General features: G+C 37.4%; 1 protein-coding gene across 1 annotated transcript in view; it reads right to left on the reverse strand.

Moving 5' to 3' along the window:
• The window catches only part of MORC1 (MORC family CW-type zinc finger 1), a 166,717-nt gene that overhangs the window by 12,405 nt on the left and 130,733 nt on the right, over positions 1-23,579 (reverse strand). Inside the window, exons 22-26 of the mRNA XM_038002617.2 lie at positions 22,025-22,094; positions 19,863-19,929; positions 14,527-14,679; positions 6,624-6,696; positions 4,972-5,025 (exon numbers count right to left, since the gene is read on the reverse strand). Of these exons, the coding sequence (XP_037858545.2) occupies positions 4,972-5,025; positions 6,624-6,696; positions 14,527-14,679; positions 19,863-19,929; positions 22,025-22,094 (417 nt within the window). The remainder of the gene's footprint in view (positions 1-4,971; positions 5,026-6,623; positions 6,697-14,526; positions 14,680-19,862; positions 19,930-22,024; positions 22,095-23,579) is intronic.

A 23,579-nucleotide genomic window follows, 5' to 3' on the forward strand; every position in this document is an offset into this window, starting at 1 on the left:
GTCTTTTGGGCCTATCTTTCCCTCTTCAGACCCTCCACTACATTGACTATGTGCAGACCCTTCTCTGACGTCCACATCATCTCCTTTAGCATTCACTGACCTCACAAATTTCCCCTTTTTCTACAAAATCCTTTAAACAAGCAAGCGAAAATCCCTACATGTAGGAAATTCTGTTTAATAAACATTCATTAACTAGTTCCTAACTTGAAAGCACTGCATTTGATTATAGATGATGTGGAGATATATAAGGTACAGTCTTTGCCCTCAAGAACTTTCTAGTCTACAGTGTGAGATAATACAAGTGTGCAAATAAATCTACAAGTTGATGCCTTAAAACTAAGGCAACCACCACCTCCACCAGGAAGCTTCATAGATGCTTCCTATAGAGGCTGCAGGCAAACCCAGGGAGAGACATCTACTGCCCGAAGGTGGAGTAGGAAGAATAATCCAACTCAGCTGGAATAAGGAGAACAGCGTTACATACAGTTCACATGTCACTAGTCACTTAACAGTTTTCAGAACTCTAGAATGTTATAGCTTTTGCCACGCTGAATAATAGTCAGAAAACACTTTTTTCATAAAAATAAAAGCCACAGTAAAATAAACCAAAACAAGTCAAAGAAATATCAAAAATGGCAAACATTATGGAAATATTATTTGAAAAAACAACAGTATTGCTCAAATCAGTCATAAAAAGGAACCTGCTATTGACACACTTAAATGGACCTGAAGTGATGCTGAATAAAGGCAATTGTCAAATGACACATACATATGATTCCATTTCTACAGCATTCCTGAAAAGACAAAACGATAGAGATGGAGAACAGATTAGTGGATGCCAGGAGTTAGAGTTGACTGTGGAAGAGCTGAGTGGATATGACTATAAAAAGGCAGCATAAGGGAGATACTTATGGTAATGAGAATTCTGCATCCTGATTTTGGTAATGGTTATACAAACTTCCATGTATGATGAAATGACATAGAACTATACACACACATTTTACCAAATTCAATTTCCTCGTTTTGATATCGTACCATAATTATGCATAATTATGTACTGGAGGAAACCGGGCGATGAGTACACAGGACCTCTCTGTACTATTTTTGCAACTTCCTATGAATCTATAATTATTTTGAAATTAAAAGAAAAAAGCAAAAACAAAAAGCCTCAACACTATTAATACGAGATGAGACCAAGAATGTTTATATAGTACACTACAAAGTCATTCAGTCTCTGAAAGTTTACCTTTTAGTAACCAGTAAACTATGTTTTTGTCAAATACTACAGGCCAGCTTTTTGGTTTACTCTCCTGCCTTTCTCTCCAGGAGGTTCTGCTAACCTCTCCAGGAAGTTTCTATGAAAGGTAACGATTTTGACAACTTTTCAAACTCAGTGTAAAAGGACATCTAGTTGTATTAGCTTTTTTTTGTGTTAATATTTTAATTAAGGTGAGAAAATAATTGTAGCAAGATGAGAGGCTTAGTTCTGCTGGTTAAACCCACTCTTGTAGAGGTATCTGCAGATCACAAACCAAATTCTTTCCGAACTACATTAATTCAGAATGGAAACAGGATTTGAAAGAAAGGATATTTAACTGAGATTTTAATTTTCTGCCTTGAATTCAAAGAGTAGGAGCTCTAGCAGTTTCGCAGCTCCAAAATCCTAATGAGTTTGTGCAAAGTAAGGAAGGCCTACAACATCTATAGATTTTGTAGCATACAAACAGGAATATTCATTTAAGTGTTTATGTTGGCAGGTACTAAAGCAGAAACAATCGACTTTGATTCAACATTAACTATGAAGATCCAGATGCATTCAAAGGCACTGGTTGATTGCTGCTAGAATACAGAGTTTGATGACAGGATTATTAACTTCAAAGATTCTATCATCTGAGGAGAGAATGAAATATAATAAACTATTATAAGGTAGAAATGTTAATTAATGCTAAACAAAGTTTTAACTTTCTCCCAGAACACAGAGAGGTCAAGATTAATTTCTCATGGAAAAACTGAGTCTTCACCTAAAAGATAATATTGACTAAGCTCAATGGGGATGGATTTCAAGAGGCTGACTGTGTATTGGGAGAGTGGATAGGAGTATTTTGGGGAATATTAGGAGGGGAAAGGCTCAGAGGTAGACCACTGTAAGTAAGTTGGAACAACTCTGGGGCACTCATTTTAGCTGGAACAGACGGCTTCTGAGGAAAGAATAAAAGATAATGGTTTGAGTCAGGTGATGCAAGACCACCAATGCCATTATAAATCAGCTACTACTACAATAGTAGTTATGAAAACCACGGTTGTGACCAAGGAAGCCTGTCACTTATGTAAGTTTCTCCTATGCTGTGATGTGGCTTTCTTCATTAAATGTACACACCTTCAGCCAAGTTGTTCTGTGTTTCACTTACAAGATCTCATTTCAACAGGAACTTCTAGTCTCCTGACTGTTTATCTTGCTTTGATTTTTTGAACCCAACTTGCTCTGCATGTTAAGGGGATACTGCTCATCATCTACACTAACACTGTTCACCCCGAATAAACACGAATCTTATTCACTCTGGTTCCATTACTAATGGTGTAGACGTTGGAAAAAATATTTGGAAACAGATATAAAAGGGTATATATAAGCTTGGATAAACAGCTATATAACAGTATAATTCTTAGCACATTTTTCTAAGTTTTACAGTGTATTCAAATCAGAGTCCCCTCCCAATAAATGGAGAGCTACAGGAAGATCCAGGAGCCTTCCTGATAAGCTCCTCAAGCTGACTGCCACAGACTTTCAGTTGGGACAATGAATTCCTGGTGGGCCAACAAGCCAACCCATCTACCACACACACCCCACATAAATATATCACTGTCAGCATCTCCTCCATATATGTCTCATGATGTAATGTCAGGTCTCCAGTCAGTTAAAAATAATTCTTCTACACCAACAGGTTGAGAAGTTGTAATATACTTATTGCAAGTAATACATGAGACCTCTATCACAAAGATGAAGTATTAAAGTCTGGATGAGAATAAGATGAAATAGCCAGGTGTGCTGGTACAAGCCTGTAATCCTAGTCACTCTGAGGCTAAGCCAGGAGGATTGCTTGAACCCATGAGTTCAAGACCAGCCTGGGCAATGTAGCAAGATCCTATTTCAAGACAAAAACAAAGCAACACAAAAATAGAGGGGGTGGGCAAAAAAAGTTGAAAAAAAAAGTAGAATGAAAAGAACTTGGGAGTGGGAAAATCAGGGTTCCAATTCTGAATCTGATCATGACACTGGAATATTATCTTTCTGAATCTCTATTTCCTCATTACTGAAAGAGATAGTGGTACCTACCTACCAAAGTTGTGAGGATAAATGAGTTAATATAGAAAAGACCTAGTTCAGTGCCTGGCTCTAGTGGCTCTCAATCAATTAATCCCAGTTTTACATTATTGATGAAAATAATATTAGTGGTAGAACAGCATCAAAATATATTGAAAGTAAACTTTGTCTTTTATTCTTGTTAGGAAATGTTGACAAGTAACTCTTCAAACAAAATGTTCAGTTACTACTTTTTCAGCAAAATTTTATTCAGAAAATAAATTCACTTTTTAGTTGAACAGTAATGGGAGACCAATAACTACACCCCCCTCTTTCATTTCCAGTTGTTTATCACCATCCAGTTGATAGAAACATCAAAGGCAAACCTATCAACAAGGGTTGTTAAATTTAGGCCCAGTCTGAACTTTAAGACTGTCTTTGTAAGAAGGAATATGGTTTAGGTTCTACTTGTCAAGTTTGCCTTCGTTGTATGTCTCTGGGGAATTTATTTCACCATTCTTTTTCAATTATAAAACAAAAATATTCAGATGTCTTCCATTTTATTTGCTTCTTGGACTTTTGGCTAAGATCAAATGCAAATGTACTCCATTACCTATAAAAATTATGAATGAGGCAGTGTCTCTGCTTAGAGTCATTCTTTGCACAACTCCAAGAAGTGCCAGTCACCTCTTCATCTTTACAGATTTTCATGTTATGAGAGCTTTCCAAAGTTGGCTGTAAACATAAGCATACAGAAGAAGATGCTAATGTTTGCACTAATGATGGAGCTGGTGGCTAGGTGACAAAGCACAGGTAACGTGTCAACAAAGACCCAACATTTCAGTATGATCCTGGTGTCAAAGTTCTTGCCTGTGCGATGAATCTGGGAACCTTCATGGCCATCCTGGCTCCAACATTCATCCCCTATGTCAGCTTGGCCAAGTTCACAACTTGGAGTCCCAGGGTTTTTTTTTTTAAGAGTAAAATAAGGGATTTGAGGGCATATGATTTTTTGAGATATTTCTGTAGTAGAACTGAAGGGCACTCTGGACTCTTTCTCCCCCAGGAAATCCTTAAGGACTAGATACACAGTATTATTTGATAACTGTTAAAAAAACATCTACCCAGAGAAAGAGAAAGTTTGTAAGGAAATACACAAAAATATTAGTATCAGTGATCTTGGAATGGTTTGAGGCTATGGATGAATTTTTAAAAACTGCTTTTACTTCTTATATTAGCATTAATTACCTTTATGTCTACTTTTAGAATGGAAAAATCACTAACTTAAAAAACTATTGCTAAGGTACTTAAACAACTCAGATATCAAATTGTTTGAAATAATTTAAAACTTTAATCTAAAATTTATGCTTCAGTCTAGCATTTTGAGGTTTCAGTGAAAATATTTCTTAAAAGCTCAGAATGTCCTGTTTCCTATTCAAGATACAGTCCTATTCCAAGTGTTTCATAGCTTTATGTTATAGAAATGTTAGTATTTTAAAATTCAAAAAGATATTGCTTTATGACATCTGATACGCTATACATTAATATAAGTCTCGATAAGTGAATGCAAATTTGATTTCCTTTCAAACCTAACATTTGGAAATGTACATTATTTATTCTTTGGAACACAGGATCATTTAGAATATAAATGGCGATACTGAAAGGACGCTTACCTGGTTGAAACACATTTTCAGCTTTTGGTTTATATGCTCTGGGCACTGCTCCAGCTGTTTTCATAAATGATAATAGAACAGGATATTAGCTTTTAGAGAACCTGCTGTCTACAGCAGAGTTATATCATGCAAGCATTGAGTATAAAAAGCATCAAAGTCTAGAACTGGCCAACATTGGCACTATGGGCCTTTTAAGTCTGAATCTAATTCAATTAATTAACTAAATTATACTCAGCTTCCTTCCAAAAAAGGATTAAGTCAGCTTACATAAATGAATACAGCACAGTTAAAAAAACTGTGCAGATACAGAAATCAAGGTGAAGAAAAATGAAGCGATAAAATAATAAATATTCAAAGGGAGATGTCAAGAGGGCAGCTGGAGTCTGGGTTTCTTGGAAGGGAGTGCCAGAAAAACAGATGGGGAAGTCACTGGCATGTGGGGGGTAGTATTAATGTTTTAAAGTTAGAGATTAGATGAGGTCACCTACAAACAGCATTTAATAGAGAAAAGAAAGTGGCCCAGGAACAAGCCTTCAGACATGCCAACACTGAGAAACCACGTACAATAGGAGCTGCCACAAAGAAGATGGGAGAGAGGAAAGCAAAAAAATGGGCAGTGTGCAGTCAAGGGAGCTACAAAAAGAAGGTGCTTCAAGAAGGTGAAAGTGGTCACCTGGGTTGAAGGCCTCTGACAGGTCAGGTAAAAGTGACACTGCACTTATCAAGAGGTCACTGGTGGCCCTGACAAGAACAGTAATAGTTCAGCTGTGGAATCAGAAGCCCCATGGGAGAGGATGAGGTGAGAGTAGAGGGTAAAGAGGCAGAAACAATGATTACAGACTAGAAAATTAGGGATGGTGCCCAGGATCAGACTCATATAGTCCTTCTTGCATTCATAATTTGTGCTGTTTTCACCAATACCAACTATATCCATCATCTCCACAGGCAACAGTGAGCATGGAGATGGAGAAGAGACCTCCCATCCTCCTGCACTAGGCAGCTCTTCCCTCCACTTCTGCTGAGCAGCTTGCTTGTAAGGCATGCGCACCTCACTCAACTTCACCGCAGCCCTGCGGGAGCCCTTTGTAGACTACTCATTGTTACTGAAGCATAGCCCATAGATGTGAGGCTTACTCTTTGCACCCCAAGTAGCTGTTGGAAGGTTTTTTTCCAATCACATTTGGTACTGTTTCTGAGAGGTTTGGTCGACACAATTTTCTTCATCTATCTCAGTGATGTCTTGGTGATTTCAGTAAGATGAGTGCTTTGGATACCTAATGTGCCTGACCTACCCAATCCACAGCTCAGCTTCTCATAATAAGCAGCTGATGAGGTGTATCTAAGGAACAGAAACTTTGTTTTTGGTAGGGGAGAGGGAACTCAGGGACTATGTCCTGTTTCTTTTCATCTCTGCAACTATCTGTCTGTAAGATCTTTTCCACCTTATGTAACTCACAGTCACAATGATTTCAAATATAGGTTTAATTACGAATCACCATTTAGCGTAAAGATGCTCATCTTCATTCACTTAAGCCATTCTAGGTCCTCTTATTGGAAACACTTTACATTTTTCTTTACTGAGGATTAAATTCAGGATATTCTATCATTCCCGCACAGTTCCAAAAAAAAATAAAAAATAAAAAACAACTCACCTCACAACTTAATGCAGGTTCTTCCAATTCTGATGGTAGCTGATACTCAGGAAAAAAATACAGAAGAATCTCCCTAGGAATACAAGTAGAGCAGATATGGGAATACACGAGGATAACAGAGGTAGCACTCACCTGTCAGAACTGGATTTGTCTTCTGGGTATCAAACATCCTGGCAAAGACGAATATTAGTTACCCCCAAACATTTTGTTTTTAGAATTGACATCAAAGTGTTTTTCAGAAAGCACAGACGGGAGAGGAAGGTGAGTGTGGCTATAAAAAAGGCAATAGGAGGTGAAGGAACTGGTCTGTACCTTGACTGCATCAATGTGAATATCCTGATTGTGATACTGTTCTACAGTTTTGCAAGAAGCTAGGTGAAGGACTCAGGGGATCTCTCAGTATTATTTCTTACAACTTAACGTGAACATATATTTATCTCAAAATAAAAAGGTTACTGAAAGAGAGAAGGAAGGAGGGAGGGAGGGAGGGAGGGAAGGAAGGAAGAAAGGAAGGAAGGAAGGGAAGGAGGGAGGGAGGGAGAGAGGGAGGGAGGAAGGGAGGGAGAGAGGGAGGGAAGGAAGGGAGAAAAAAGAAAAGAAAAGAAATCAGCCAACCTCACAATGCCTCGCAGTCCATAAACAACCAGTCCAGGAAAGGCCTGTACCTAGTTAAGTGTTCTCTTCTGCAAAGAACTCAACATTGCAAATTTCCTGGAAGAAACTAGGCTGACTACAGACTTACTGACTTTTTTCCTGAGAAAACCAAAGAGTTTAAGTCTCCAGAGTAATTTTTTCATGAGGGACTCCAAGACTGCTCTTAGAAATCATACGTGGACCCTGCTCTTTCTAAATAGTGGTGGCCGCTGTTCTGACAGGTGCTTCATTTTGTCAAAAGGCAGTAGCACCCATCCTTCTACTGTGACAGTTTTTCTAGGATTAATCACCTATATGACACATATTTCATTCCTGGGAGAATATGAGATCTAGAAATTTATAGCCACCACATCTTAAAAGTGCATAGTATTCTAATGCTGACGTGTTCCAAGAGCTTCATGTATATTATCTAAGGGATTTACAACATCTTTCCAGTTGTAAAATAATATGGTAAACCAAAAACAAAACAGCTCTTTCTTATACAATTTACATTCCTCATACTTTAAGTATATTATTTGTATTAATACGCATTTATAATTTCAAGAGGATTAAAACCAAAAAGCTGAAAATTCTTGGCATTGCCCAAACATTAAATATGACATACAACACCCGTCAGAGTTATTTGTCTGGCTAGCAAGAAGATAAATGGGGTAGGAATGGGATTAAAAAAAAAGTGGGGTTGGGGGTTTCCGGGTATATGAGATGAGAAGAAATCACATGGCATAGAAAGAAAAGTTGCAACAGGAGTTCCTGGGAAAGGCCACCTGGGTCAACATTATGGCCATTTTGTTGGAGCAGGAGCGTGAGAGACCTTTTACACAAACTAACCTTGCTACTCCTCAAATCCAGGATCCCTTTCCCAATCACAGGCTTGAAACCTTTTAAGAGTATTAGTTCTTTCCATTGTGAGTATAAATTCTTCTGTCTTTAAATTTACAGCAAATCAGAAATCCCCTAAGAATATGCTTTTAGACAAATAAATATTAGATGGCAGCATTTACTAGCGAAGGGGAGAAACCAAAGGAGAAGGTTGGCGAGAGAAAAAAGTTCTGGATTAGTTCTCAATTACTTTCCATCTGGCATCTCTGTTTCAAAATCTATAGCAAACATCATCTATAGTCTGAATACTGTCTTACGTATGTACTATTATTTCTAAAAACAGACACATAATAGACATCTTTAAACATGATTTCATGTTTACTGAAATCACAGTACCTTTTGCCATTTTGCATTTTCTCAACTCATTAATTCCACAGGCATTCTTTAAACCCCTACTAAAACAACACTTTTGACCTTCAGTGCCCCACAGAGCCTGGCATCATGCCCCCATGCTAGGAACCCAATACAATCTTACTGAATTGATTTGGTCTAGTGGGGAAATAGAGACAAGAAAGCAAGCTGTTCCAACACCATGTGATAAATGCTTGGAGGACAATGAGAAAGGTGCATCACGGAGACCAGAAGAAGGGGCTCTAACTCATATTTCAGTAGCCATAAAGGAAGAGTGGGAGTTAGCCAAGTGTAGTGGTTGGGGGTATGTGAAGGAAGTATTCCAGGCCACTGGCACCATACACCAGAGAATTTTGTATTTTTCTTTGGTAAAATATCTGACCAAAAAGTTAGTCAGATTCAAGTATTTTTTCTTTGTGGTTTTTTTTGTTTTTTTGTTTTTGAGACTGAGTCTCACTCTGTTGCTGAGGCTGGAGTGCAGTGGTGTGCGATCTCAGCTCACTGCATCCTCCGCCTCCTGGGCTCAAGCAATCCTCCCAACTCAGCCACCTGAGTAGCTGGGATTACAGGCGTGCACCGCCACACCCAGCTCATTTTTGTATTTTTTTAGAGATGGGGTTTCGCCATGTTGCCCAGGCTGGTCTCAAACTCCTGAGCTTAAGTGATCCACCCACCTTGGCCTCCCAAAGTTCTGGGATTACAATTGTGAGCCACCGCACCCAGTCAATCCAACTATTCTTTATAAAGTACTAGAATTGTGCCAAGCACCGCTGTAATTTTCTACACATAATTTCATGCAATCTTTAGGGAAACTCTTTGATTGAGGAATTATTCCTATTTTCTCTGATTTCCTGGCTATTAAAGACACCCCCACCACCACACCCAAGTCAGTTCCCTGTACCCTCCTTCAACGTCTGTCTCCCTCCTGGACTCCCTGGTATTGAGCCTTTTACTCTCTTCTACATCAGATTGCTCCTAAATCACTTCTCCCTTGGAGATTCTGGTCTGTAAGACTGACTAGAGAGGAAGACAAACTACCCAGCAACTTGCAGTCTCTAAACACAAACACACAGGCCTTTCCCTTTTCCTGCATATTTAATTCAGGAAAACAATTAGATTCTGCAAAAACCTATAGGATACCAAAAATCATAGACTTAGGGTCTGATTGTAGATGCTTAAGAACTCTTTAAAAATTACTTCAGTTTTATTGTCTTAAGTCCCTTTCTTTAATGATATTCTTCAGCAATACTTTCTTTGTTCTTGAGGATACATCTTATCAAACCTCTCTCTATCCTCAAACTTGGGATTTCCCCTAGAACAGACACAGTGAGCCATGAATCCATAAAGTACATTTCAACGTGGGCCAGGAGACACGAAGCACAAAATTATAGGAATAAACCAGCATTCATTCACTAGGAACCACTGCATCAAGTAGATGCATCTGGGGCAACTCCTGAACCAAATGCTGCCATTTCAATAGGACTTCTGTCCCACTTAGGAACAGGAATAGTCCTTCCCTTGAAGCATTTACTCAGAATTTTAACCCCAGAGTTGATAATAAAATCAGAAATTTGTTTTTGTTTAACATTGTCTTTCTTCTCAAGAATTCAAGAAATAAATATCCTAAAGATTTCCTCCAAAGTTGTTACTTTCATCCAGAATCTTGGCTATGATACCCATCTCAGCTGAATTTCTGTGGAATCCACATTCATATCTGCAAGTTTGAATTTGAAGTTTTTATAGAGTTCAATTAAGTGAGCTGAACCACTAAATCAACACTATCTCTATAAATCATGGCCAAGCTTTGAAAGGTTCCAGTTAAGGGCCATTTCCATTTCACTCCATAGTCATACTCCTTTCTCAACAAAATAATTTTTACTAAGAAAAATCTTTGACTCATGATGATACAACTCTACTCTTTCTAAACATGGTAGACATGGGCAGGAGTCCATAGAGTTACCTGGTCATCCAGCTTGTCTTTTTAAACAATAACCTAGTTAATTAGCTTAGTCCTGGCTAAGGAGAAGAGCAAGCCTCCTGCTGGAGGTTGACCAAAACTTTCTTCCTCAACTCAGTAAAAGACTAGTATGAAATGGAAATGGCACAGTTCTAATAATGTTTTTTTGGCAGACCTCAACTGCTAGTATATGTATTTTCATGGCCTTTTCCTTTAACAACTGGCAGAAATGTTAAAAAGTGACTTTCTTTTTAAACTTATTTTTGGTATTTTAAAAATCTAAGATAACAAAAAGCATGTTTATATTTTTATAGAAATGAAATAAACGGAGTCTGCCTTATCAAGTTTACATATACAACAATAAACCAAAACAAGGCATTACAGTTCAACAGTTAAGAGCAAGGACTGTGGGGTCAGATTGCCAGGAAGTCAAATCTAAGCAAATGCTAGGCAAATTACTTAACCTCTACATGTCTCAGTTTTCTCATCTGTAAAATGGGGATAATAAAAGTGTATATTTATAGGATTGTTGTAAGATGACTGAGCTATCATATGCAAAGTCCTTAGGACTATGCCCAGCATATAGTTAGTGCATAACAAATATGTATTGTTACTAATATTATTGCTATTATTATTATTGAAAGAGATTTGAAATGTAATACTACTCCAACATTTAGGATCATCTGACAAAATTTAATAGTCTGGAACCAGTTCAGCTTATTTACCACTAACTTAACTCAGTTGCACTCCAATATTTAAAAGTATTTTAACATTCAGTAATACTACCTACTACTTTTTACATGAATCCCTTTCAATTAAATTAAAAGTATTATTTAAATACATGCCGATATATGTTAGACATACTGTGGACAATTAGATCTGTTTTCAAAGATGTTACTTTATTTGGGAAGTCAACAAACGAATACACAAAAAGCAAGAAGTAATATAAGATAGGAAAATGCCTAACTGAGCAAAATTAGGTAATGAGTATGTACACTAAAAACTGTACTTTAATTGTTAGCATTAATTACACAGAGATGGCCAGACACTACCTTGGCATTGTGGAAACGGATAAGGATGATGTCACATCCAAAGTGGCCCAAATGGAGGAACACCCTTCACACTTAAAAGGTCTCTAACTACTACTCTTTTTATCATATGACAAGAAAGGTAAATGTGGTAAACAATTCTGAGTATTTCTTTATACTTTATATCCTTTACATTGTACACAGCGAGCCACATTCTTCATGCCTTGAAAAACTTAAAGTCTAGTAAATTCAAGAAATTACATGTGGACCAGATATAAAATAGCAAATAATACTACAAAAACAACAACAAGAAAAATAACAAAATACCTAACAAAGAAAACAAGAAATCTGTTTTCACTGGTGAAATTTGAGAAAACACACTACATGTTGCTGAAGGCAAAAGAGAAAACTGGTATGACAAGGAGCTCATTTTGTTTTAGTTAAAGCTGTGTTCTGTCCACATTTTTTTCATCATTGACTATTTTTAATAAAATAATCACACAAAATTTAAGCTGATACAGAATAGAGCTGATATATTAACACATTCGGCTTTCAGAGTGCTCAGCTGATAACAGTATGATGATTCTAAGCAGTAAAGAGTCTGTCTGTTCATTAGAGAGATAGTTTCTGGGAAATTTTAATTTTCTAGTGATGCCTAATGATAGAAGTGGATGCAATTTAAAGTCTTAGTACACTCAATCAGATTATCCCCTTTTTGTTCACATGTAACTCACTAAAATAATAGAAATGTTACACTTAGACAAACAAAAATTAGCCAAGAAAAAAATCAGGAAAATAATGAATTTGAAAAAGAAAGTTGATCTATCTGAAAAAGAAATTTAAGTAGCTATACATCCAAACTCTGCTGCAACACACTCAGATAGGTATCTATAGGTCTCCTAGTGTGAAGAGAGGGTATGTACTACCTATGATTAAGAGCATGGGATTCCAAATCAGAAAGCCTTACCTTAAACCCCAGCCCCATCCTTCGTGTTTATGTATTGTCCATGAGACTTGTAATGTGTTAGTTCCTCTAAGCTTCAGTCTCCTCATCCATACACAATATTTAAAAATAACACCAATTTCATGAATTTGTGAGAATAGAAATTAATTTATAAAAAGTGGGTGGAGGCCTGAAATATACAGGTTCAAACCTTATAACTATTATTGTTTAGCTATTGTTATTATTATTTTTATGGAGACAGGGTCTTGCTACGTTGCCCAGGCTGGTCTCGAACTCCTTCTTTCAAGCAATCCTCCCACCTTGGCCTCCCAAAGTACTGGCATAACAGGCATGAGCCATGGTGCCTGGTGTGACAATTACTATTATTAAGAAGGCCTGGTTCACTTGTAGAAATGTCCAAATAATTGGATATGTAGTCATATCCATACATTTTTAATGATATTCACATTTATTCAAATATATACAGGCACACGCATATATAACTTACTGTATACTACTATGCTTTAGTGACCAACCAATAGGCCTGAGTTTTAGGACCAGTAACACATCAGAATTCAAATTTATAGCAACCCACCTTCAAAGTTGAGGACCTTAAATACTACTTCTAGAAAAATACAGGCAGAGGGTAGGAAACTAGTTAGAGAATCCCATTATTTAGGGATTATAGTGTAAGCTACAGCAGTATAATACTGACATCTATCTAGATCATCGGATAAGTGGCCTTTTTCAACCTTATAATGCCTGAACCATGCTGAGGTCTGGCCTGCTTTTGTCCCATTTCCAGGCTAGTGGAAGACTGCCAACCAGACAGAATGGGATATTTGGTGGTCAGAACTTGGTGTTCTGGAATGTAGCAGTCTGTCTTCATTGCTCCATCAACAACTTGTCTCTGGATCCCTAGTGTCAGTAGTGAAAATAGGTCCCTCTACAAAGTCCAAGGTGGGTCCATGCACATGTAACTAAGAGTGCTTCCTCCCTTCTGGGGCAGGACTGTTGTTAGGCATGAGACAGCAGGTGGGGCCTTCATGCCCATGTCATAATCATAGCCCTGCAGCCCTGGATGCTGCTACAGAGACTTTCACCAAGCCCATGGCATCTGTAGAACTGGGTTCAAGTCTACTGAGGTTAGCAGTCTCCTCTCACAAACGGGACCACAGCCTGAGCCTTAGTAGAGGCTACAGTTCCTATGTAAGTGTTCTCCTCCATCTTTCTCTTTCTTCCTAACTGCTTCTACTGTTTGAGAACTCTCATCTTCAAGAAGATTATGTCAATCACTGATGAAAAAATCAAGCAGCTATCCTAAGGAAAAATACTATTCCAGCTAGGGCATGTGTTTGTTTTCCCTTGCCCAGAGCCTCTTACCCCACACAAGACCTTTAAAAGCCAACAAAAGTGTGTGGATCCCAACAACACCAATAAGGTACACTGATTTAGTGGTGCTACTGGCCCCACCTCCCACCCTCCCACATGGCACCTATTTTAGAGCATGCTTTGGTATACAGACTTCTTTGACTTGATTTTAAGGCCCCCATCTATTATCAGTCTCTATTTGAAAAAACCCTGAATCATGAACTTTTCCCTCTCCTTGTCTCCATCCTTTGCGAAATGAGACCCAGACATTTAAATTCCTCAAATAACATGCCCACAAATGTTAACATTCTACACAGAACAAAACAAGCAAAACTCAATTTCCCTCAATAAGTTCAGTATCCAAAACTAAAACAAACAAACAAAAAACCCCAGATTTTTTTAAAAGGCCATATAATGTCATAAGAGTCTTTGTTGGGGAAAAAAGAAAGAAAATTCAGTAAAAATTATTTATTACATTCAAGAGAAGACTAATGTCTACCATACTGCCAAACTATGTAACAACAGGCAGTTACCAGTTCTATTATAAGGGACATTTAACCCATAGCAAATCTAAATCAGCATAGTTAGGAGAAAAGTCATAATGTCATGCCATTGAATTTATTCAGTATCATTAAAACTCAGTAGGGAAAACAACAGGAGTTGTCACTCCTTAGAAAGTGAAACAAAGCACGTGGAAATATTGTGAGTAAACATCTTTACCTTAATTTAGACTTCAGTTTTCTCACTGTTTCCTTGACAGGTGTGCTTTGAGACGACGCTGGCAAAGAAGCAACTTTATCACTGCCACTCACACAAATTCTGTCTTTGCGTCCAGAACTTAGATTCACATCTTCCATCGGCACATTAAGCAACCTGAGGTTTATCATTTCAAAGTAGAAATCATGTTAGGTATTAACAATTTCAGAAACATTAATATACAAAAAAGAGTGAAATGTTCATATACAACAAATGAGAACAAAAACATATGTGTAATGCTAAAAACTGCCACCACTGTAGTTACATGAAACAAATTCTCAATTAGAAGAATTTATATTTATTCCAGTCACATATTTTTTTCAAAGTTTTTAGGTAGTAACAACTAAGTAGAATTCGTAATAATTTATTTTTAACAGTAGTCATATACCACTTGTCTCTCATTTGCTGAAAGAGACTTTTGAAACCTGTTAAACTACTACAGAATATTTTTTGTAAGCCTCATGGTAACCATACAGCAGAAATCTACAATGGATATACTTAAAAAGCAACAAATTAAAACATACTGTAACCAAGTAGCCCCATTTTTCTAAGAAAAAGAAAATGAGTTACTATTATTTTTTATTATTTCTTATTTTCTCTTTTCTCCATTTCCCCATTCCCCACTTCCTACATAGTCCTTTAGAAATGCAATTAAAACCTTTTACCTCCCCTTCACTAGAAACTTCCTAGAGGGCAAGTTCATCTAACTGTATGCTTAGAAGCTGGGTGGAACTTCCAGCCACCAGGAGACTGCCTCCAGAGATAACAGTTGATTTACAATCCAAAATCCCACTACGAAACTCTCCCCCACCTAGAAAGTTTCCAGGCACCTTTAAAACCTATTTCTGCCCATGAAATGCTAACTCTACTGCCCAGTAGATAAGGCACCAAGCTAGCATGGGGACCCACCCACCTGCTCACCTCCTCCCCTGAGGTGCCATTCATGATAGGCCCCCTTTAAAAGTGTCCACTTTCTGCTCCAAAGGTGAAGTGGTACCCTGAAGGCAGTAAGCCTGTACTTCTTCCCCTAAGCTAGCTTTGGAATAAAAAGTAACTTTCTTTACACCAGACCTAGCTTTTGTTAATTAGACTGTAAGCAGCGGGCAAGTGAACCTGCAATGTGGTTACAATACAGAAAAAAATCACTTAACCACGAATGCAAGAGACTTTTAAACTAAAGTTTATTTTAGCCTGAGAGAAAAGCACAGAAATCAAACAAAAAAAGAACCAAGTCAGTTGAGAGAAATACTTAGTCATGACCTGGAAGAGGAAGAAGAATGTTCAGAGCTACTGGGGTGGAGTGAACAGGAAGCAAATGGAAAGAGATGAGATGAGCGAGGTCAGTGTTGGGATCACAGGGCATCGTGGGCATGGGGAGGGAACTAGAGTTTCCTTTAAGCAGAGTGGGCACTACCATTGGAAGTTTTCAGGCATGGGAACGAGGTGATCTGATGCAGGTTTTAAAAAGATACATGGCTGCAGCATGAAAAATAACTCACGGTAAGGATGTGCAGTTTGTTGATGAGACGAAAGCTTTCAGTATCATAGGGAACAAAAAGTACAAGAGTCTGGGGGCAGTACAACATGGGAAATGAAGCTGGGGAGGGCAAGTAGGGGTCAGATCATGACGGGTTTTGTTTGTCAAGTAATAAAAAGATTTTTTTTTGTAATCCTTTCATGCTGATGTCCATAAATTAAGATCACAGCTCCAGAGACTTTTACATGTTTATAAGATGAGGATCTTTTAAAATTGGATAACAGTTTATATCAAATGGAATGTGCTTCTACTGTCAACAGCTCTTTGGCATTAATTATACTGTCTAACTTCAGCTGATTTTTTTGAGATTAAGAACATTATATAAACTAATGCTTAATTGCCTGTTAAAGAATACTTACACAACGTCTGAATGCTCATTAGTTATAACCTCCTGTATGCTGACATTTTATTAAAGAAGTCTTTTTCTTTAACCATTTTAGGGATGTTAAAGACTCATTCATGTTGGCATTGAGGTTGAAGGGTAAAAAGTACTATACTAGAGCACAGGAGATTCCTCTCTAAACCTCTGTTTCTTGTTCTGTTGAATAATAATAGGGCCTACTTCATAGAGTTATACTGAGGATATACAAAGAATGTAGCTCAATGTTTAGTGTAAGTGTTCAGTAAATAATACCTATTATTGTTGTTATGATCATCTTTATCATCACCATCATTCATAACGCATTTGATAAGTTTCTTCCATTAAGATTATTTTTCCCTAGAAGAAAACCTAGGCAATACCATTCAGGACATAGGCATGGGCAAGGACTTCATGACTAAAACTCCAAAAGCAATGGCAACAAAAGCCAAAATTGACAAATGGGATCTAATTAAACTAAAGAGCTTCTGCACAGCAAAAGAAACTACCATCAGAGCGAACAGGCAACCTATAGAATGGGAGAAAATTTTTGCAATCTATCCATCTGACAAAGGACTAATATCCAGCATCTACAAAGAACTTAAACAAATGTACAAGAAAAAAACAACCCATCAAAAAGTGGGCAAAGGATATGAACAGACACTTCTTAAAAGAAGACATTTATGCAGCCAACAGACATGTGAAAAGATGCTCATCATCACAGGTCCTCAGAGAAATGCAAATCAAAACCACAATGAGATACCATCTCACACCAGTTAGAATGGCGACCATTAAAAAGTCAGGAAACAACAGGTGCTGGAGAGGATGTGGAGAAATAGGAACACTTTTACACTGTTGGTGGGACTGTAAACTAGTTCAACCATTGTGGAAGACAGTGCGGCGATACCTCAAGGATCTAGAACTAAAAATACCATTTGACCCAGCAATCCCATTATTGGGTACATACCCAAAGGATTATAAATCATGCTACTATAAAGATACATGTACACGTATGCTTATCACGTCACTATTCACAATACCAGAAACTTGGAACCAACCCAAATGTCCATCAATGATAGACTGGATTAAGAAAATGTGGCACATAGATACCATGGAATACTATGCAGCCATAAAAAAAGATGAGTTCATGTTCTTTGCAGGGACATGGATGAAGCTGGAAACCATCATTCTGAACAAACTGTCACAAGGACAGAAAACCAAACACCGCATGTTCTCACTCATAGGTGGGAAGTGAACAATGAGAACACATGTACACAGGGTGGGGAACATCACACACCGGGGCCTGTAGTGGGATTGGGAGGCAGGGGAGGGATAGCATTAGGAGAAATACCTAATATAAATGACGAGTTAACGGGTGCAGCAAACCAGCATGGCACATGTATACCTATGTAACAAACCTGCACGTTGTGCACATGTACTTTAGAAGTTAAAGTCTAAAAAAAAAAAAAAAAAATCACCCAGATCAAGTTATGGGACATTTCACCCAAGAAGTCGTTAAAGCCCCTTTCCAGTCAATCCTCACCCCATTCTCACTCTGGCAATCACCATTCTGATTTCTATCTCCATGGATTATTTTTGCTGCCTCTTGAAATTCACATAAAGGAATATACTGATTTTGACTTTTCTTATTGCAAAAAAAGATTGTTTTTTGTGGATTGTTTCTAACATTCATATTGTGTTTACAAGTCAACAGTGATTACAAAAAAACCAACAATCTCATAAAGACCAAAAAGTATTGCATGAAATAATATATACATGCATATACACACTCACATACACACAAAGTGTTTTAGTTTGTTTTTGGATGAATTTTAAATTGTAAAGCAAATTTTCATAAACAATTCTAAGTCAAAGTATCAGCCATGAGAAGGCCTGGCAACAGCACTGGGGAAAAAAATTATGTCACTTATTTAATCAACAAATATTACTGAGTGCCAAATATGAGTCAGTGTCATTCTGGATATTAGAGACACAGGGATAATAGCAAGACAGTCCCTACTCTCAAGGAGTGCATTGGCATCTAGTGAAAAATAGAGAAAATAAGCAAGCTACAATTAAAAAATGGTAAAAAGAAATAGGTGGTAAAGGGGATACTTTAAAATAGTAACATACTTTTTGAAAAAAATAAAACAGGATGATAAAAGTGTGGCTTATCAGAAATGGGATGGGCTACTTTAGATGGAGTTGTCAGAGAAGATCTTTCAAAAGCTTAGAATTATGAAGAAGACAAGAAGGCCTCTGTCCTTTAGGAGCCTGTATGCAATGGGAAGACAGAGATTCAAACAGATAACTTCATTTGACTGTGATCACTGCTCACCACTGCATGTCAGAACACAGAATTTAACAAATAACTACTGAACGAATTACAATACAATCTCAACATTGCAACCGTGCCTCTGTGAATACCTGAGTTTGCTGAGGAGAGTCAAGAAGACCCTAAAGAAGGGAAAACTTGAACTAAGACTTAAATGAAAGGGTAACACACTGGCATATGAGTTGCTGAGGCATTCAAGTAAAGGAAGTGGTACAGACAAAGGGATGAGATGTGATAAAACAGAACTACTAGTAATTTAGAACCTTTGGGAAGCAAAGTGGGGGCTAAAAGTAGAGGCAGTAGAGAAGAGGATTTGTGCCATGCTAAGGAGTTTGTAACTTACCTTAAAAGTAGTGGGGGCTGAAAAGGCTTTGGAGTAGAAGAGTAAGGTGATGAGGTATGAGTGCTGGATTGACTCACTACCCTGTCAGCAAGTGCAGGGAAATAAAAGCCCCTCTCCGTTTTTTCTTGCTCTTAATTCAATGTGCTCCTATGCAAAGAGCACAGGATTTGGATTCAGAGAAACTGGGTCTGAACGCCTGGAAAGCAGCTTAGGTTTGTAACAGAGGATAAGGGTTTGCTTCTTTGAAAACATTCTTTTAATTCTATTGGATATCTAAAACATTCAGCTGATTTCATTTTAAAAGTGATAAAATTCTTATGTCAAGAAAATTCTAGCATGCAATGATTATAATTACATGTATGTATGACAATAAGATAATGAACCACAGGGGAAAAAAATCAGTTAATGATTTCATAATCATACCTTATATATGTGTGACATTTTCAGTTCTTTGACTACATTAAAGTAATTTGAATTGGTTACTTGCTGTGGGTAGGAAGTTAAGCCAGCTCCATTTCATTATTTCCAACTCTTCACGAAAGAAATGAAAAGGTTTGGGGGAAAGGTGTATTGCTAATTCTTTCATATCTCTGTTGTAAAATTTGGTTCCATTCTTGATTGCTTTTGTTGCTATTATTTTCTTTCTTCTTGTATTTAAACATTGATAATTACTTTTCAGCAGTATAATTGCACTCACTTGGAATTTGTATAATTGTAGTACACTCACCTTTTCCAGCTAGGTAATGAAGAGCTTCTTTTCATTGCTAGAACATCATTGCACAGCTCCTGTTTTTCTTCAAAAGAACATAGACAAACAATCGCATTTGGATGATCACACAATAAACTGAACCAAAAGAAATGTTAGCGGTTCATTACCTACCTCTGTATAATATGGATTTGTATTCAAACATCCATTTATAAAACTGTACCAATTGTGAGGAGATTTATAATATGTTCTTAAGGTAGTTTATAATGTTTCAAAATAAAGTTTATGTAGTATAGACAGTTATCCAACAGACTCTGTAACTCTTTTTTGATAATTTTTAAATTGACATTTTTTACCAGAGCCTGGAGTACTGATCAGAACTTTTGATTCCCTGCTTTCGCCAGCCTCTACCAAGACAACCATCTTCCCCCTACCATCCCACTCTCTCCTATTTGGGGTTCAGGTTCAAAGACATTCTGACAGATCCTAATACAAAATGTGTCGCCAGTAGGAAGGTGAACTTTAAAGCGGGAAGAGACCTAGAGTCATTTAGTTAGTCTCCTCATTCAGAGGACCTCAGAATTATAGGTTCACAGAGTTTGGTGATTTATTTCCAGTTCACGGCAAAGCAGAAATTCTATGATCCACTTGGATTGTTCTAAGAGTGTCTTGGGGACAGTATAAGCAATGAGTCAATGTGTCCGTCTTCCATGTAGAAGTCTTTATTGTAACTGTCTAGATATCTTGTTCCACTAAGTAAACCTTTACCAACAAGTTTAGGGTTATTGAAGGCTAAGTAGCAGAGGACATCAACAAGCAAAGTTCTAGATGGTGGGTAAATGGCTGAGGATCTGCCTGACCCTTTTAAGGAAAAAGAATGAATGGACAGATATTTTCCACCCATGCTGCAGGCACCATTGGTTTTACTCACTGACTTGCAATGCAAAGTGAAAATTTTTAACCCAACAGCTAACTAATTCAAAATAACAGTCATTTGAAAACATTTCACAATTTGTTCCTGCCAAACCTAGGAAGAGTATTTAAAATTAAATACTAATTTTAGGATAAAATTACATTAGCAATTTTTCTAGTACAATTTGGAAATCCAACAGAACCATACTTGAAGGCACAGTAGTAGTTTGAACTGTCTATAAAAGATTGGCTTTAAAATTAAGACACCCTTACAAAAGAAATCCTGATGGTGGAATTGCAAATTATTGTAATTAAGATGAAAAAGAAAAAGTGTGATTTCTTAGGGACCTCACTAATGGGCTCAAACATAAAGTTGTGAATGAATAGCTGATTAGGTTACCTAAGCAACAAAGTATGAAGGAAGGAAAAACATGCCACCAAAAGAGAACATAAAACCATGACATGGATTGATAAAAAAAAGGATTAGGAATGATGAAAACAAATGAGCTGAGACTAAGATCTTTGAAAGTTATTTCAAAATAAGACAAAGACAATGAAAATAATGGATGTGCTTCTTGGGTCCCATGGTATAATATCAAAATAAAAAGATAATGGCGTAATAATATTAGAATGCATAATAAAAGAATTACAGTAATAACAATGAACACTAAGAAAATAAAACATTTTGAATCCAGTTTGTTTTCAGCTTCTCTATCCAGGAAATTATTACTGGATTGAATATTATAAGATGGCAACTTCATGCCTTAAATAAGTTCAAGTCTTTTACCTGAGACACATTACATCGCCTGGACATGAAGAAACTATTTAATAAACGTGTTTATTGAACTACTTTTAGGGACCTCAGAAGAATCATGAAAAGCAAAAAGTTACTAAAAGATGAAAACACGGGAACTGTCATCATCATAATTTTCAAAACAGATTTTGAAAAGTATTGACTTGATTTCCATCCTAATCAACATTAGAATGAGAATTCAAGACAGAGAGTGGCGTAAGTCTATGGAAATTTCAGGCAGCGTGGCAGTGCTGGGGACGCTGTCCTCAGTCAGAAAGTGTCTCTCTGCTCTGCCAAAACACACAATGTTGGCAGCTCACCCTCTCTCTACTCCTGTCACTTCTAGAACAACAAACTTAATTTTTTAAAATCCAAGTTGCTGACAAACTTCTGATCTATATATTAGGCTGTCAAGCCATATTGAAAACGTCTCAAACATTATAGCTAATATATATATACGTGAGCTGATTTTTTTTACCTTGGTTTATCAGAGGAATTTCCTTTTTTTCTTGTTTCAGTGAAGCATCAGTGTTGCTTTTATCTGAAACCTGAAAAATAAGCTCTTTATTTAAAACTGTACAGAAACATAGGACATATTATAAACCTGATAAAAGACCTTGAAAAGCAGTGTCCCCAGCAGAAAAGAGATCATAATGTTAGCAGCAATGCACTTGTTATAAAGGGAACAAATGGTACATGTACAAAACAATAATGGCATAAATCTCAAGGATGATTGCATTATCATAGTCATGTTTACTCATTTGATTTCTTTAAAGGGATTTTTGTATTTCTACTAATATTTGTGCAGGTATTTAAAAATTGATATTACACATGGAGGTAATAATGTCTACAACAAATGGGTCAAGTATTTGATTCACCAGAAACAACCATTGAGCCTCTATTGTTTTGAAGAAGCTTAGGGTACCTCTGGTTGCTGCAAAGCAGACAGAGTAGGAGTTCAGCATCTGTGCAATGAAAACTTTGGAGAGTTTGGGGCTGGGGCCTGTAGTTTCAAAGTGTAATAGATAAGGAGATGGAGATGGGGAGTTGACCTGGAATACTGGGGGATGGGGTATCTCATCTTCTGACAGAATCCCAGGCAAGTTGCCTGAAAGGAGCTGTAGAGCCTTAGTGTGTTGATTGCTGGAGCCAAGAGGGTTACTGGCACCTGGAGAGAGAGGATGGATATGTGTTCGTGTGCGATTGGGAGGCTGAGAGGGTGGGAGTGGATAGGGGACATTTGAGGGGTGGAGTGCACCATTCATAAGCCAGGTCTATGATCACTTTGGGAATTCTGTTAAGATCCATTTTACAAGGCTCACATAAAGCTGACTTACACTTTGGGAATATACCCTAGATGAGAGACAGAGAAAGAGAGAGAGAATGTGTCTGTTTATGCCTTCGGGAAAAGACAACCAGAATGCTCCCTCTATGTATTTTGTAAATCTGTGAGAAGGTAGAGGAACAGGCAGTTATGAAAGAAAGAAAGCAAGCAGAAGGCAAAAGCTCCTGTCTGCTCCTTGTTCTGAAGACCCCTAAACACACACTGATACACACACAACCACGTCCCCATCTGCAGGGAGCTGTCAGTTTTTTTCAAGTTTGCTCATTGTAGATATATCTTTCATCTTTCATGCCCCCTCCAACCTGCTAAACAAATGTGGTCTAGAGAGGATGTCAACTCGCTTTTTTCCCCCCCTCCCAGGAAACAAAGGAGTATTTTTACATAGCATTCTGGAAACTGTGCTCTCTCAGGAAGCAGGTTAAATGGGCACACACGTAGCCTAGCAACACAATAACTGTGCAGCTGTCTATCATTGCCATTTTCCATTTCACCTAAATCAAGAGCAAGAAAAGCCTTATGGATAAGGGGGAAAGAAATAAGACTACTTATAAGCTACTTTTGTCTATTTCAAAAAATTTTTGTACTTAAACTGTAAATAAGTGACTGCCCCAGGAAGTAATCAAAACGCATATTTTTTAAAGATTCATTTTGCAAACCATCTTGAAAGTGACCTTAAAGTCTATGCTTT

Source organism: Chlorocebus sabaeus, chromosome 22 (assembly GCF_047675955.1).
Source record: "Chlorocebus sabaeus isolate Y175 chromosome 22, mChlSab1.0.hap1, whole genome shotgun sequence".
NCBI lineage: Eukaryota > Metazoa > Chordata > Mammalia > Primates > Cercopithecidae > Chlorocebus > Chlorocebus sabaeus.